Genomic DNA, 12,977 nt, shown 5'->3' with positions numbered 1-12,977 from the left:
CCCAAATGCAATCAAACTTCTGAAGTTGGACTTTTTTTTCTTTATTCACATTCCTTACTGAAAATTAAGCTCATAGTACACACAGTTAGGTGGCATAACATATCAGTAGGAGTCTGTCTTGTACTGCCTCATATATGGCACTGTCGCATTCAATAAACAATTTTTGTAGCTACTACAAAAGGTTTTTGTGCAATCACCTTAGTTTTGTCTTGTGCATTGCTCACTTTCTTATTTTGGAATGAGTGCAGAGCCTACTCCAGGTCAATCAGGTACTATGGGTACGACTCCCACAAAGCAAAAAAGCTCGTAACTCTCATACAAGTTGATTTCACTGAGTTAATTTTATTTGATACATCGTATTAATGCAGATGCTGTTTTTCCACGCGATAGTGTGGACAAAGAATTGGAGCTATGACCTATTGACAATAACAGCTATGTTTATTGAAATTGTTTCTAGGCAAGTACTGCTAAACCATATGTGTAATGCCTTGATAGTGTTTAGACGCACTATTATTTTTATTTTTAATGATCTGACATGGTAGCCACAGATCATATACATCAATCTTTGATGATTTAAATTTGACTTGATGAGCATCCAACCATTGGCTCAGTAAGTTATAGTTTTTACCAACTTCACAGTTCCGTACTCCTGTCCATTTAGTAATAAATGCTGCAGTGTCCTTGACTTGTGGCAAAAACTAAATATAGTCATTGAATATACAGCTGGTTTTTGGCTGAACAGTATAATACATGTGCCATTCTAGTGCTGTCAGGAAGAAGACTATTAATGACTTTCTCAAATTGTGCAAATTTATTTGATCACTTTTTGTGCTTTTTACATCAATATGCCCAAAACAGACAATTTGACTCTCACATAAAACTTCCCATAGTATTTGATACAGGATGAGATGAATGTATTTTTATTATTTCTTTAATAGCATGATTAAACATTCATTACTTCTTTTGATCCAGATTTGGATTGGATGTGTATAAAGTATCTCTTGCTGTTTTGGTTAATAGGTGTGAATTTATACTACATTCAGATCACAAATATCAAGTTCGTGTCTGCATCTTGTTCGGCTTTGATGTTGCATGTGAATTTCTGAACATTTTTTTCAATCACTTCCTATTGTAAAATTTATCCTTTGTATTTTACTACAGGTTGTGTCTCTTATAATAATTTTAAATGCAATAATCACAACAAAATGTAAGAAATTATGTTGCTATTCTCTGGCAAGTACAGTATCTCAAATATGAACTCATGTGATATGAGTGCCCTAATGGTTAAACAATTGTAGATCAACTTGCATTTTGTGAACAAAAACATACTTGATGATTGGTCATTATAACTGTATATTTGCGTAAGATATATTACCAAATTGTCTGAAAGTACCATACAATAACTAGATTTTTCCTTTCCAAAATCATGCATTAGTGTTCTCATGCAGTCAGTGATCTATTGACACACACATCTGCATTTATATTTACACTCTTCAGGCCGCCTTGTAATGTGTGACAAAATTTACTTGGTTTGTTACTATTATTTATCCACTTTCCTGTTCCATTCCAGTAGTTTCTGTAAATTGTGTAAGGCAAATGTCAGGATGAAACTTCCTGGCGGATTAAAACTGTGTGCCCGACCGAGACTCGAACTCGGGACCTTTGCCTTTCGCGGGCAAGTGCTCTACCAACTGAGCTACCGAAGCACGACTCACGCCCGGTACTCACAGCTTTACTTCTGCCAGTTCCTCGTCTCCTACCTTCCAACCTTACAGAAGCTCTCCTGCGAACCTTGCAGAACTAGCACTCCTGAAAGAAAGGATACTGCAGAGACATGGCTTAGCCACAGCCTGGGGATGTTTCCAGAATGAGATTTTCACTCTGCAGCGGAGTGTGCGCTGATATGAAACTTCCTGGTGGATTAAAACTGTGTGCCCGACCGAGACTCGAACTCGGGACCTTTGCCTTTCGCGGGCAAGTGCTCTACCAACTGAGCTACCGAAGCACGACTCACGCCCGGTACTCACAGCTTTACTTCTGCCAGTTCCTCGTCTCCTACCTTCCAACCTTACAGAAGCTCTCCTGCGAACCTTGCAGAACTAGCACTCCTGAAAGAAAGGCCATGTCTCTGCAGTATCCTTTCTTTCAGGAGTGCTAGTTCTGCAAGGTTCGCAGGAGAGCTTCTGTAAGGTTGGAAGGTAGGAGACGAGGAACTGGCAGAAGTAAAGCTGTGAGTACCGGGCGTGAGTCGTGCTTCGGTAGCTCAGTTGGTAGAGCACTTGCCCGCGAAAGGCAAAGGTCCCGAGTTCGAGTCTCGGTCGGGCACACAGTTTTAATCCGCCAGGAAGTTTCATATCAGCGCACACTCCGCTGCAGAGTGAAAATCTCATTCTGGAAATGTCAGGATGTTTCCCTTACAGACGACATTCATATTTCTCCAATCTGTGCTGTTTTCTGTCTCTAATGACCTCCTTGTCTGTGGGATGTTGAATCCTAAGATTTCTTTCTCCTTGCTTCATTCACAAATGATGTAAGGGAAAATGACTGTTGCTAAGCCTCTTCATGAGATCAAGTTGCTCTTATTTTACCTTCACTGTAATTTCACAAAAAAGATGTAGGAGAAAGATGTGTGTTGATAGCCTCTTTTGGAACACAAGCTTGTGATGCACATCTTCTCTCTTGTAGAGGCTATCACTGAAGTAAGATGATAATTTTTTTTGTGGTTCTCACTCTTAATAGACAAACATGATGAAACAGACTGCTCGTCTTCGGATCCTGTATTTCCGCTCCGTTAATATTACTTGACAAAGAGTCCCAGACTGACAGTCATTTGCCGACCAGAGTGTCCGAGCGGTTCTCGGCGCTACAGTCTGGAACCGCGCAACCGCTACGGTCGCAGGTTCGAATCCTGCCTCGGGCATGGATGTGTGATATCCTTAGGTTAGTTAGGTTTAAGTAGTTCTAAGATCTAGGGGACTGACGTCCCATAGTGCTCAGAGCCATTTGAACTATTTGACAGTCGTTTCTCAGGAATCAGCCAGACAGCATTTGTAAGCCACCTCTTTTATGGGTAAGTTACATTTCGCTTGAATTTTTCGTACAACTAGTTTTATGTGGTCATTCCTGTGTAGGTTGGCTGGATGTCTACTGCTTCATATTTAACTGTTATTGCTATTCCTAGTGATTTTTGCCAAAGGTACAACTAAACAATAATGGGTCTCTCCATTTATTTATGCACAATACAACACATTCGTTAATGTTGAACTTCAGCTGACCATCCCTGCACCAAGCATTAATCCTAAGCAGGTCTCTCTCCATTTCATTGCAACTGGTGTTGCAATTTTTCTACATACAATGCCGTCATCTATGATCAGCTTCACAGAGTTTCCAGATTATTTATATATGTATGTATGTATTTATTGAACTGGGGACCTAGAAATGATGGAGAGGCTTTGTCTCCGCTGCAGCCCTCAGTGGTACACAACCCCACAACAGGCTACAGAAGTCCACTCACCGCACCGCCGCCCCACACTGAACCGAGGGTTATTGTGTGGTTCAGCCCCCAGTGCCCCCCCTCCAGGGAACGTCTCATTCCAGAAGAGTGTAAACCCAATGTTTGCGTGATAGAGTTATGATGGTGTACGCATATGTGGAGACACTGTTTGTGCAGCAATTGCTGACATAGTGTAACTGAGGCAGAATAAGGGGAACCAGGCCGCTTTTGCAAAGGCAGATGAAAAACTGCCTTAAAAACCATCCACAGGCTGGCGGGCACACCGGACCTCGACACTAATCCACCGCACGGATTCGCGCCAGGGACCAGCACGCCTTCCTGCTCAGGAAGCAGTGCATTACACCGCACTGCTAGCTGGGCAGGCTTATTTATGTATAGTGTGAACAGTAATGACCTTATAACACTCCCTTGGGGTTCTACTCTTATATCTGACAATACCCACCCAAGCTAATTTCTATCTGCTAAAAAGACCTCAGTCCAGCCACAAAGCTGGTCTGATAATACATAAGCTCATATGACATTCACAATGCAGGACTCTATTGAATGCCTCTGTGCTGAGGCCGATGAACCACAACTTACCATCTCGCTGCAGGTCCTCATGATACATCAGGCTTGTAAGTTCCTCGCAGCTCCAACTTCACCCGCACATCATACTGTCGCTCGTCCCCCTCTGGAACACCTTTTCTCCAATCATCCACAAGTCACAGTGCCATTTGGGACCTGCGCTCAGCATATCCTGGAGTCACTTGGTGTCAAACAAGTATGATCCCAAATCCTGGGTTTTAATTGTCTGCCGCCCTTGTTACTGGAGAGGCTAAAGTGATTTTAGAATTGGTGTTCTACAGGAGAGATTGCACTCCTGCTTCTGTTTTTAATACGACATTTTGTTATATTTTATCTGAGCACCACAACCATGTAGCTGTTTTTACAGATGGGTCAAAAACGGAGGATTCTGTTGGTTGCTCTGTTGTTTTCCCGGATTATGTCCTCCAATTCCGACTGCTTCAAGCCTTTAATGTCTTTGATACAAAATTATATGCATCTTGTGGGCACTGGAGCAGATGAGATGTTCTTCAAGTGCTAAATTTCTTTTGTGTTCAGATTCGCTGAGTGGCCTTCACTCGCTGGAAAGTTTGCGCCCAGCAGATAAAGTAGTCTAGACTATGCCCTCCTCCAACTACAACGACTGGGAACGGATGTGTCTTTCTGCTGCGTACCAGGGCAAATGGAAATTACAGGCAATGAAAAGGCGGATCTAGCAGCCAAGGAGGTGTGTCTTGATCCACAGGTATTTCAGTGTGCCTCCACACTGAACGCTATGACCTCACTATTGAGCTCCAGAGCCTTGTGTTGGTGGGAGGATGATTGTGTGGAAGTGATTGATAATACTCCATGTAGTAAAGCGCACAATTCAGCTGCAGCATACCTTCTTCCAGCAACGTCAATGGAACAGGCCCCTCCTCACTCATCTTCACATAGGCCACAGTCCTATGACACACGGCTTCTTGCTCCAGCAAGAGGACCCTCCAGTGTGTGGCACTTGTGGCATACAGACCACTGTGTGGCACATTTTATTGGACTGCATTTTATTTTCCAACCAGTGAGCTGTGGCTGATTTGCCGACGGATCTTTAATCTATTATAGGTAGTGAGCAAACAGTTGTGGTTAGGGTTTTAAAGTATTGTGAATTGTCCAACATCTTTCCGAGATTTTAGGTAAATGGTTTTAAAGTGTTCACAGTGTGACTGGGTCACCCGTATTTTACGTAAGTGGGCAGTCAGTGACATTTTCATGTGCCTTCCTGTTAGCTCCTTTGTCATTTTGCTTGTGATTTAGTCTCCTGTTTAGCATCTTTTATTCTTTCCCATTGTCTTAGCATGTATGGTCACATTTTAATAATTTTTTCCACAGTTGTCTCTTTTAATGCGTGTAACATTGCTAATAACCTCACCGTTGAGTGCCCATATGTACCAAATGCACGCGCACACACACACACACACACACACACACACACACACTCACACTTTATAGAACGCCTTTGAGAAGTTCAAGAATGTAGCAGCATCCTCAGCTCTCCTGTCTGCTGACTTCTGTATATGAGGAAACTGAACAAGATGAGTTTCATAGAAAAAACTTTCTGTTTTCAGTTTGGTCATCAGCTTTTCATAACTGATACAACTCATCACCAGTATCATTTTTACTTCTACTGAGCGAACCCGGAATCCCCTGATCACTGAGGTAAAACATTTAATACAAATAGGGCATCCCACCGAAGGTGTTACATAGGCATATTTTTATTTCCTAAATGGAAAGATATTTGTAAATGGAAGGGGGATCACTGCTGTCAGCTGCAATGGGACATTAAAGCAGAATCATTGGTGATGAGGAAAAATGTGTATCAGACCAGGATGCGAACCCGGAATCCCCTGATCAATAGGCAGCTGCGGTAACCACTGTGCCATCTGGGACACAGCGTTATTGCAACAGTAAGGACTATCTCAGCATGCCTTACGGCCAATCCACACTCACACCGAGCACCCCCTATCCCAGTCCAGTACACATTTTCACTTGTCGCCACTGATTCCACTTAAAGTCCCACTGCAGCTGACAGCAGTGATCCCCCTTCCATTTACATGTAGTGTTTCACAGCTGTGGAATCTGCGTGGTGTCTTTTATTTCGAAGAAACAGACACCACGCATTCATATAAAGGAAAGGTATTCCCTTGTTACATATGGAACATTCTTCTTTAATAAATTTAATAACACTGTCTCAGTTAAAAAAAGACACTGGACTTATATTTGGGAGGTTGATAGTTCAAATCCCTGTCCAGCCATTCATGATTTCCCTAAATCACTTAAGTCAAATGCTGGGATGGTTTCTTTGAAAATGTTCAGCCAATTTCCTTTCCCGAACATTCCTTCATCTGATCTTGTGCTCCATCCCTAATGAATTTGATGTTGACGGGATATTATACCCGAATATTCTTGAACAAACTATACCATAGGCTTATGTTCTCAATTTACTGTGCCTGACACAACAGTTGATGTATATTTGTTTATTTGACTCACTGACATCAGGCAGAAATGGCAGTCTTTACGTTGTAGTTGGTGGGACATTGTAATAGAGCTTTTATCTGTCTCCCAACATAATTATTTCTATGTTTCTTTTTCCCCATTCTACATCACAGTGTATGAATGCTGTATCATCTAGTAGACCATATCTACAGCTCTATCCACAAACAGCATAGAGTGGATATGTTCGATTTGACTGTTGTTTATTATTATTATTTCTTTACTTTCTCAGACGTTAAGTCTGGTTGAGAATGGAAAGTGACGCGGACCTTGATCAAGCGTCACTTCCTATTAACTGTACGGTATGTGTTATATTGCATTTAGGAACTTTCGGGTAATTGAACATGTATCAATAATTACGGATTTCTGTAGTTGTATATATGTGTTTGGATGTAGCTGTATTGCATTGATGTACTGGTGGATATTGTGTGGTATGACTCCTGTAGTTGATACTATAATTGGTATGATGTCAACTTTATCCTGATGCCACATGTCTTTGACTTCCTCAGCCAGTTGGATGTATTTTTCAATTTTTTCTCCTGTTTTCTTTTGTATATTTGTTGTATTGGGTATGGATATTTCGATTAGTTGTGTTAATTTCTTCTTTTTATTGGTGAGTATGATGTCAGGTTTGTTATGTGGCGTTGTTTTATCTGTTATAATGGTTCTGTTCCAGTATAATTTGTATTCATCATTCTCCAGTACATTTTGTGGTGCATACTTGTATGTAGGAACTTGTTGTTTTAAAAGTTTATGTTGTAAGGCAAGCTGTTGATGTATTATTTTTGCGACATTGTCATGTCTTCTGGGGTATTCTGTATTTGCTAGTATTGTACATCCGCTTGTGATGTGATCTACTGTTTCTATTTGTTGTTTACAAAGTCTGCATTTATCTGTTGTGGTATTGGGATCTTTAATAATATGCTTGCTGTAATACCTGGTGTTTATTGTTTGATCCTGTATTGCAATCATGAATCCTTCTGTCTCACTGTATATATTGCCTTTTCTTAGCCATGTGTTGGATGCGTCTTGATCGATGTGTGGCTGTGTTAGATGATACGGATGCTTGCCATGAAGTGTTTTCTTTTTCCAATTTACTTTCTTCGTATCTGTTGATGTTATGTGGTCTAAAGGGTTGTAGAGGTGGTTATGAAATTGTAGTGGTGTAGCCGATGTATTTATATGAGTGATTGCTTTGTGTATTTTGCTAGTTTCTGCTCGTTCTATAAAGAATTTTCTTAAATTGTCTACCTGTCCATAATGTAGGTTTTTTATATCGATAAATCCCCTTCCTCCTTCCTTTCTGCTTAATGTGAATCTTTCTGTTGCTGAATGTATGTGATGTATTCTATATTTGTGGCATTGTGAGCGTGTAAGTGTATTGAGTGCTTCTAGGTCTGTGTTACTCCATTTCACTACTCCAAATGAGTAGGTCAATATTGGTATGGCATAAGTATTTATAGCTTTTGTCTTGTTTCTTGCTGTCAATTCTGTTTTCAGTATTTTTGTTAGTCTTTGTCTATATTTTTCTTTTAGTTCTTCTTTAATATTTGTATTATCTATTCCTATTTTTTGTCTGTATCCTAGATATTTATAGGCATCCGTTTTTTCCATCGCTTCTATGCAGTCGCTGTGGTTATCCAATATGTAATCTTCTTGTTTAGTGTGTTTTCCCTTGACTATGCTATTTTTCTTACATTTGTCTGTTCCAAAAGCCATACTTATATCATTGCTGAATACTTCTGTTATCTTTAGTAATTGGTTGAGTTGTTGATTTGTTGCTGCCAGTAGTTTTAGATCATCCATGTATAGCAAATGTGTGATTTTGTGTGGGTATGTTCCAGTAATATTGTATCCATAATTTGTATTATTTAGCATGTTGGATAGTGGGTTCAGAGCAAGGCAGAACCAGAAAGGACTTAATGAGTCTTCTTGGTATATTCCACGCTTAATCTGTATTGGCTGTGATGTGATATTATTTGAATTTATTTGGATATTAAGTGTGGTTTTCCAATTTTTCATTACTATGGTTAGGAACTGTATCAATTTAGGATCTATTTTGTATATTTCCAATATTTGTAGTAACCATGAGTGGGGTACACTATCAAAAGCTTTTTGGTAATCAATGTATGCGTAGTGTAGCGACCTTTGTTTAGTTTTAGCTTGATATGTCACCTCTGCATCTATTATCAGTTGCTCTTTACATCCTCGTGCTCCTTTGCAACAGCCTTTTTGTTCTTCATTTATAATTTTGTTCTGTGTTGTATGTGTCATTAATTTCTGTTTAATGATTGAAGTTAATATTTTGTATATTGTTGGTAGGCATGTTATGGGGCGATATTTAGCTGGGTTCGCTGTGTCTGCTTGATCTTTAGGTTTCAGATAAGTTATTCCATGTGTAAGTGTATCAGGGAATGTGTATGGGTCTGCAATGTAACTGTTAAATAATTTAGTTAGATGTGAATGTGTTGAGGTGAACTTCTTTAACCAGAAATTTGCTATTTTATCATTTCCAGGGGCTTTCCAATTGTGAGTAGAATTAATTGCTTGGGTGACTTCATGTTGCAAAATTTTCACTTCAGGCATTTGTGGTATCATCTTGTATGTGTCTGTTTCTGTTTGTATCCACCGTGCATGCCTGTTATGTTGTACCGGGTTTGACCATATGTTGCTCCAGAAGTGTTCCATGTCTGTTATGTTTGGTGGATTGTTTATTTTAATGTGTGTGTTATCTATTGTCTCGTAAAATTTCTTTTGGTTTGTGTTGAATGTTTGGTTTTGTTTCCTTCTATTTTCACTTTTTTTGTATCTTCTGAGTCATTTGGCTAATGCTTGTAATTTCTGCTTCTTTTCGTCTAATTGCTCTGTCGCTTCTTGTTGTGAGATTTTACCTAACCTTTTTCGTTTTTTTTCGGAGATTTCATTTCTTATAAATTGTGTTAGCTGTCCGATGTCTTTTCTCAGTTTTTCTATTCTGATCTGTAGCCTGTGTTGCCATGCTGGTTTTGTGGGTTTCTTCTGTGTGTTGGTTGGTTCTGATCTCTGTCTAGTGTGTATATTTAGTGTAGTGAGTGCTCCTATATAAACCAGTAGTTGTAACTCTTCCATAGTTGTGTTTTCATTTATTTTGTTGTGTATGATTGTGTTGATAGTTTTTATTGTTGTTTCGACTTGTGGGTTATTTGGTGGTCTATGCAAGAATGGTCTAATGTCTGTATTTGTGTCTTTGTATTCTATATATGTTAGCTGAAATTTTTCTTCTATATCTAGCATCTGTGTCACTTCGTGTTCTATTTGTGCTTGTTCTGGTGGCTGTCTTAAGATTTCGTTTTCCTCTGATTGTTTAATTGGTGCGTGTTGTTCTTTGTTTGTTTGCTCTGGGATGTTTGAGTCCATTACTGTATTTTCTTCTTCTTCTGATTGCACATTATTTTGTTCCAGTATTTGTTGTACTTCTTGTTTGATGTTTTCTAATTCTGACTGGGGTATCCTGTTATTTTTGATTATTACACGGATCTGATCAGCTAGTCGTTGTTCTGTTAAAAATTTTAATTCTGGGTATCTGGTAATAAATGTTGTGTATACTTGTGATCTGTATCCAGTTGTGTTGGTTCCTAGGTTTGTTGCTTGGTAATAACAGAACATGAGGTGTCGATTAACTTCATCTGACCATCTCATCCTCTGTCTTTGTTTTCCTTCTAGGGTGGTTGCAGGAAGCATATCCTGCAAAACACCTCTATTTGGATTTAAATCATTTTCCAGTTGGCTAGCAGTGTCGTTACCATTGTGGGCGGGCATAGGGTTCAAGCGTCGTCCCCGACCATGACGGCGCTTGTCCGAGGCTTCTTTAGTTCTGTCCTGAACCAACTAATCACACTAAAAGGGGGGTTAGCCCTATTAGTGGTTTGTTCTTTTCGTCGCCTTTTACGACTGGCAGAACATACCGGAGGCCTATTCTTTTCCCGGGCCTCCACGGGGGTTATTATTATTATTATTATTATTATTATTGTTATTAATATTATTATTGCTAGAATTATTATTAATATTTTTAAATTATCATGTAATTGCTTACGGAGAACACAAAATGATATAGCTGTGTCACAGCTGTTTTGGGACAAAAGGCAAATGTAGAGAAGTGAATTGCGCGAAAATTGTAACATAATAAGAGATTTGGTTTGAATATTCAGAGCTGATGCAGTCATTGACTGACCATCTAATTTTGTAATAGGCAAGTGAGTTCTCTCTCTCTCTCTCTTTCTTTATTCTCTTCTTCATCGAACATTAGCAGTTAGGAGAAGAAAGATTGATTATGCTTGAATTTTTAAATTATATTGCAATTTTGAATTATTAAATAACAAAGCATGGCACATAGCTCTCTGCAGTTCATCATTAAATTATGGGAATAACTGTTATTTTTAATGTAACCTAGAGTCATTTCCACTATGAAGCCAAATGATAGAAGGTGAGAAGTATTTTAGTCATATGTAATTTTCGTGTCATAAATTTCTCAGGCAAGATTTTACGAGGAGAGTCAGCACCTGTAACCAGAAACCTGCTCTCATGGCTGCAGGTTAACCCTGGATGGCAGGTAATTTACGATAGTGACCATGACGACGAAGGAGGAGAAGATGGAGAGGATTACTCAGGCTCCAGCGATGAAGGAGATGAAGGACTAACTGGTAAGCTTTCATAGTGATTAGACTATTGCTATCCCCCCCCCCCCCCAACTCTCCCTCCCTCCCTCCCGGGGGGGGGCAAGCTATGGCATGAATTGATACTTGAAGTCTTAATTATGTGTGTTAAGCATGCACTGTTTTTTTACCAGGATCTTGCAAAAGAAACTACCCATCGCACTCCCTCAGATGTAGCGGTTAGTTAGCCTATTGGATACACTGGATAGCCCGTCACAAACTAAACACAGATCAAGCATAAAAACAGGAAGCAGGTGTACTGAACTATGGAAGAAAGCTGAAAAAGTAGACAGTGTGAACAGTTCAATATTAATATGTTCATATCGAGCAATACTAATGGCCGTTGTGTCATGGTTGTGGTGTTGGAGTGCGATGGAGGGGATTCGGATTCAAATCTCACTCGGTCCCAACCCTTTTTTTTTCTCCCCCCCCCTCCCCCTCTACACACACACAAAATTATGAACTTTCCACTCAGTCACTGATGTTCGCTGTATTCAGATCTATGTGTGTGTTGTGGTGTAATGTCAGTGTGCAACAGCGACTTGTAACAAAGGGACCTCCAGATGTATGTACCTCCTATTTGTTTTGCACAGGTACCACATGTTACGCCTCTTGCATTCCATTTTGAAAGTTTTCTCTCCAGAATTTCCTTCGTTTTAACATAGTTCTCACCCGTTTATTTGTTGCTTTCATTTCTGTGAGAAGTCTATGCAGCACCTCACCTGCTGTCACTATTCATCACATTTATTTGCGACGGTAATATATTCTTACCACATGACTCATATTATGTGATGAATAGTGAGAGCCAGCGAGATGCTGCATAGACCTCTCACACAAATTAAAACAACAAATAAACGGGTGTTACCTGTGTTACAACTAAGGAAATTCTAGAGTCAAAACTTCCAAAATGAAATGCAAGAGGCTTAACATGTGGTATCTGTGTAGAGCAAATAAGAGGTATGTATGTCTGGAGGTCTCTTCATTACACGCCGCTGTTGCAAATTGACATTACGCCACAACACATACACAAATTTGAATACAGCGACCAGGCATGTCAATGATCGGACAGGAAGTTTGTAATTTTGTGAAGAGAGAAAAAAATGGGATCAAGTGAGATTTGAACCCAGATCTGCCCCGTCACAGTCCTACACCATGACCACACAACCCCAACTCAGTGGCGATAAATGTTGCTCGATATTGCACATATCAAGTCCGGACCGTTCACTGTTTCTATTTTTCTTCTTTTTTCCATGTTTCAGTACATCTTCTTCCTCTTTTCATGCTTGATCTGTGTTCGGTTTCTGACAGGCTATCCAATGGGCCAGCTTACCACTCAATCTGACGGGTGTGCGATGGGAAGTTCCTTTGTTAGAATCACTGGTTGAATTATTGATTTAATGATTACTGATGATTGGATGATTCCTCAAGGCTTTATTTTCACCAAAATTCAATTTAAATTCATGATATACATCTGCATCTATACTCTGCAAACCACCATGAGGTGTGTGGCTGGGGCTATGTCCCATTGCACCAGTTATTAGGGGTTCTTCCTGTTCCATTTAGGTAATGAGCATAAAATTGTTTGAATGCCTCTGTGTGTGCAGAAATTATTCTAATTTTATCCTTATGATCTCTACTTGAGCGATACATTGGGGGTTGTAGTATATTCCTAGAATAATCATTTAAAGCCAACTCTTGAA

General features: G+C 39.7%; 1 protein-coding gene across 3 annotated transcripts in view; it reads left to right on the top strand.

The window, feature by feature from the left end:
* LOC126262281 (ATP-dependent helicase brm-like) overlaps positions 1–12,977 on the top strand; it is a 230,190-nt gene that overhangs the window by 79,401 nt on the left and 137,812 nt on the right. For all 3 annotated transcript variants that reach the window (XM_049958810.1, XM_049958801.1, XM_049958819.1), the window contains exon 11: positions 11,098–11,265. In XM_049958810.1, coding sequence (XP_049814767.1) covers positions 11,098–11,265 — 168 coding nt within the window. The remainder of the gene's footprint in view (positions 1–11,097; positions 11,266–12,977) is intronic.

Source organism: Schistocerca nitens, chromosome 1, assembly GCF_023898315.1.
Source record: "Schistocerca nitens isolate TAMUIC-IGC-003100 chromosome 1, iqSchNite1.1, whole genome shotgun sequence".
NCBI classification, from domain to species: Eukaryota; Metazoa; Arthropoda; class Insecta; order Orthoptera; family Acrididae; genus Schistocerca; species Schistocerca nitens.
The sequence above is the reverse complement of the archived record's forward strand: the minus strand, read 5'-3'. Positions and strand labels throughout refer to the sequence as shown.